The sequence below is a fragment of the Neofelis nebulosa genome, chromosome 18, assembly GCF_028018385.1.
Source record: "Neofelis nebulosa isolate mNeoNeb1 chromosome 18, mNeoNeb1.pri, whole genome shotgun sequence".
NCBI lineage: Eukaryota > Metazoa > Chordata > Mammalia > Carnivora > Felidae > Neofelis > Neofelis nebulosa.
Window position 1 is genome coordinate 7,359,822 of NC_080799.1, and position 3,458 is coordinate 7,363,279.

Sequence of the window (3,458 nt, forward strand, 5' to 3'; positions counted from 1 at the left end):
GAGGCTGAGGCTGGTATGTGCCCCCCTGCTCTGCACCCACACTGGGCTGGGTTACCACACCGGTCAGCTGTGCACAGGTCTCCTACCCTGTCGCGAACAGCAGCGGAGGAAGCGGTGAGAGCAGGTCTGAGTCAGGTGTGGAGCCAGAGAGGAGGTCAAAGGGTCCAGAGGATGCTCACTGGGCTGAGAGCGGTGAAGTGATTGGCCTGGAGGCCCTGCTTCTCTCAGTGTGGTGGGATGACAGTTTGCCCAAGGGACCAACTGGTTTTTGGCTTGCTGTCCTGCTTGAGTGAAGCACAACCATGGGTACAGGGAAAACCTTATTGCTGTTGCTTTAAGTCTCCCAAGGCAGAGGGTGCATTGCCCTGCATTCACCAAGCTGAGGCAGACAGAGAAGGAAATGGGGCAGGGCTGCAGAGCCCAGCTGCTCCCCGGGCTTGTTCACACATGAAAACTTCCTGTGATGAGAACGGAAACACAGGTGCTGTCCCTACCACAGCAGCTCCCATAGCTGGGGCCGGAGGGGAGCCATGGACAGGCCCCGGGCCCTGGTCCTGCTCTTGGCGCTGCTGACACTCTGCATCACTGCTGGTGAGTGGGGGACTGGAGAGAAGCAGAAGATGGGGCAGGGTGGAGACCCAGCCCTGGGGCCCTCCTATGCCTGTATCCCACAGGGACCCCTGAAGTGTGGGTGCAAGTTCAGATGGAGGCCACCAAGTCCCCGTCCTTCACTGTCCGCTGTGGATTCCTGGGATCTGGTTCTGTCTCCCTGGTGACTGTGAGCTCTGGGGGGCCCGACGGTGCCGGAGGGACTAGACTGGCTGTTTTGCACCCAGAATTTGGCATCCAGCATTGGCCCCCCGTCTGCCAGGTCCACTGGGAAACCAAAACCAGCATCTCCCTCACCTTGGAAGAAGGGTCTGAGGGGATAAGCCCCAATCCCAACACCACCTTCTGCTGCAAATTTGTTTCCTTTCCTGAAGGCTCCCAGGAGGCCTGTGGGAACCTCTTCCTCAGCACAGACCAAGGTGGGGCCAATGAGAGGGGCCAGGGAGGGCAGGGAGGGACCCCAGGGCACTGGCTGCCCATCTGGTACACCTCTCTCTCTATACACAGGGCTCCCTGCCCCTACTCCATCCCCCATACTGCGGGCTGACCTGGCTGGGATCTTGGGGGTCTCAGGGGTCCTCATCTTTGGCTGTGTCTACCTTCTCTACCTGCTGCATCGGCAGAGGCACTGGTGAGACCCAACCCCTGCTGGGCCCAGTCCAAACTCCCACACCAGCGGGCTAGCCACATGCTTTGCTTCTAACCCTCCTCACTTTCCCAGGTCTGTCATGAAGCTTCAGCCACCCTTCACCAGCCCCCAGACACAGACGCGAGCAAGGGTGAGGACTGGGGGATTGTTTGCGAGTGGGGAACAGAGTGGGCTGGTACTGGGGGGCTATGAGGTAGGGCCTAACTCAGGCCTCCTTCCCCATCATCCCAGCAGGTGGCCAGCCAAGCCTCCCTGGCCTCTCTCCACATCCCGTACACTACTGTCAACACCAACCGTTACCGCCTCGCCACTCTAGACACGGTTCTTCAGCCCCGGCCACTGTCCCCATGGGCAGTGTTCCCCGCCCACACGGCGTGCCAACCGCGGCCTCCTGCCCCCTGGGTGCCCCTGCCAGCCTCTGCACGCAGCAGTTTCGTCTCCATTGAGAATGGACTTTATGCTCAGGCGGGAGAGCGGCCTCTCCCAGTTGGCCCCAACTTTGTCCATTTCCCTGACCCTGTGGGGCACAGAACCACGGAGGAGCACTTAGGAGTTCGATGAGAGGGACCCCAAGTCTGCTTGGGCTCCCTCTCTTCTCAGGCCTCTGGGATCCCCTTCTGTTGTGCACCTGTGTCCTGGGTACCCATCGTCTTTGCACATCTTATCTTATTCTCCGGCCTGCATAAGTGTCTCTAACATAAAGCTGGCCAAGGCCCACTCGCCACGGATGTGGTCAGCACGTGTGCACGTGTGGGTACGTGTGGGCACACATGTATCTATGCGAGGTGACAAAATTCCATCCCAGGTTGTTTCCTGTTTTCAAGTCCCCAGCCGTCACAGGTGATGTTGATAACTAAGTTTAAAAAAAAAAAAAAAGTGGTTTCTGACTGGGGCCTTGGCTGGACCTTTTCTTCTTTAGGGGTTAAGAGGTTAGAGGCAGTTTCAACCCCTGGGAGGCAGGAGCCAGGTTAGACTTGGACAGGGATGGGGCCTCAGCATAGGAGACCTCTCCCCTGCTCACCCTCCACTCTGGACCAGGGGGGTTCCTGGCCCTGTAGACCTTGCTGAGTGGCACCAGGGGCTGGGAAGGTGAGATTGGGGGGTCTATACTCCCATCTTGCCATGTCCTAGGACAGCAGCAAGGGCTTCTGGGGCTTCAACCCAAGAAAAGCCCCTGTAGCCTGGCCCAGCATGCCTATGTCGGGCTCCCTGAGATATTCTGGGGGAGGAGGTCCTGATGCCTTCCTTCCACAGAATTCCACAATATCCACAATTCCACAGAATTGATATTCAGAGGCAGGAGGATCACCTCAGATCTGCCCACAGTAGCTTCCTCTGGCTCCTCTCTTATTACTAGGGCACCAGCACTACTCCCCACTGGGTACTCAGGGGGCAGGTAGAGGCGGGTCAACACAGGGACTGAACACACACTCCCCTACCCACTCATCTTCCCATCCGGGAATCAGCCTCCTGCGGTAAACAGGCCCAGCCACCTGGGCCTCATCACACCTTTGCCATGTGAGAACACGGAAGAGCTCTACAAGCTGCAAGGCTCTACAGGAGTGTGAAAGATTCTGGGTGGCAGCGACAGGATGGTCCTGGAGCCAGGCTCAGGCCGCACCCCCAACCAGGATGGATACCTGCCTGGGAGAGGAGACACCAGCTCTGCCACTAGGTCCTTTACTTGGTTCTGCTTGTGGGAAGTCCCAGGCAGTGCTACCTGCCAAGCCAGGAACCACCCCCTCTGCCTGGTTCAGGAAGAGCCTGCCCAGAGCCTGTGTCCAACCACAGAACCTTCCAGAAACCCAGTTTACTATTCTAGGTATGCTCTGGTGTGGCTTTGCCAGGACCCAGCCCCACCCAGCCACCACCTCTATGAAGCATTGGGGAGAGGATGGGGCAGGTAGGGTGAGGGGGTGGTTAAGGGGTCATAGGGCCTGCCTTCCTCAGCCTGTGATCATCTTCCTCCTCTGAGGAGACCTCAGCATTGGCCTAATCAGCTCAGTGGTCCCTGCAGGGCTGGGGGCTCAAGGGAGAGGAGAGGGTGCCACAGAGGTCCCGGAGGCCGCTCAGGGAGATGTTAGGGAGGGAGTAGATGTGGGCCCAGCTGCCTTAGGACCATGTCAGGGGCAGGGGTGTGGGGGCAATGGGACTTGCAGGGTCTCAGAGGAGGTGTTGGGGTCTCCCCGGGAAGCCTCGC

General features: G+C 58.8%; 1 protein-coding gene across 3 annotated transcripts; it reads left to right on the forward strand.

Annotated features, from left to right (window-relative positions):
- The first annotated feature begins 280 nt into the window (after positions 1 to 280).
- Positions 281 to 2,145, forward strand: PVRIG (PVR related immunoglobulin domain containing). 3 transcript variants are annotated; one of them, XM_058711353.1, is made up of 5 exons: positions 281 to 591; positions 675 to 1,028; positions 1,117 to 1,240; positions 1,331 to 1,388; positions 1,490 to 2,145. In XM_058711353.1, exons 1-5 carry the CDS (start codon positions 531 to 533, stop codon positions 1,817 to 1,819), a joined length of 927 nt encoding a protein of 308 aa, XP_058567336.1. In that variant the 5' UTR covers positions 281 to 530; the 3' UTR covers positions 1,820 to 2,145. The 3 variants fall into 3 exon arrangements, with proteins under 3 accessions (XP_058567336.1, XP_058567337.1, XP_058567338.1); XM_058711354.1 differs by having other exon boundaries at positions 1,493 to 2,145; XM_058711355.1 differs by having other exon boundaries at positions 837 to 1,028.
- The last annotated feature ends 1,313 nt before the right edge of the window (positions 2,146 to 3,458 follow it).

Coding starts and splice junctions, on each gene's coding strand:
- PVRIG (XM_058711353.1), top strand. CDS start 531: ATGGACAGGCCCCGGGCCCTGGTCCTGCTCTTGGCGCTGCTGACACTC. Junction 1,241..1,330: donor CTGCATCGGCAGAGGCACTG/GTGAGACCCAAC, acceptor TCACTTTCCCAG/GTCTGTCATGAAGCTTCAGC. Junction 1,389..1,489: donor AGACACAGACGCGAGCAAGG/GTGAGGACTGGG, acceptor CCATCATCCCAG/CAGGTGGCCAGCCAAGCCTC.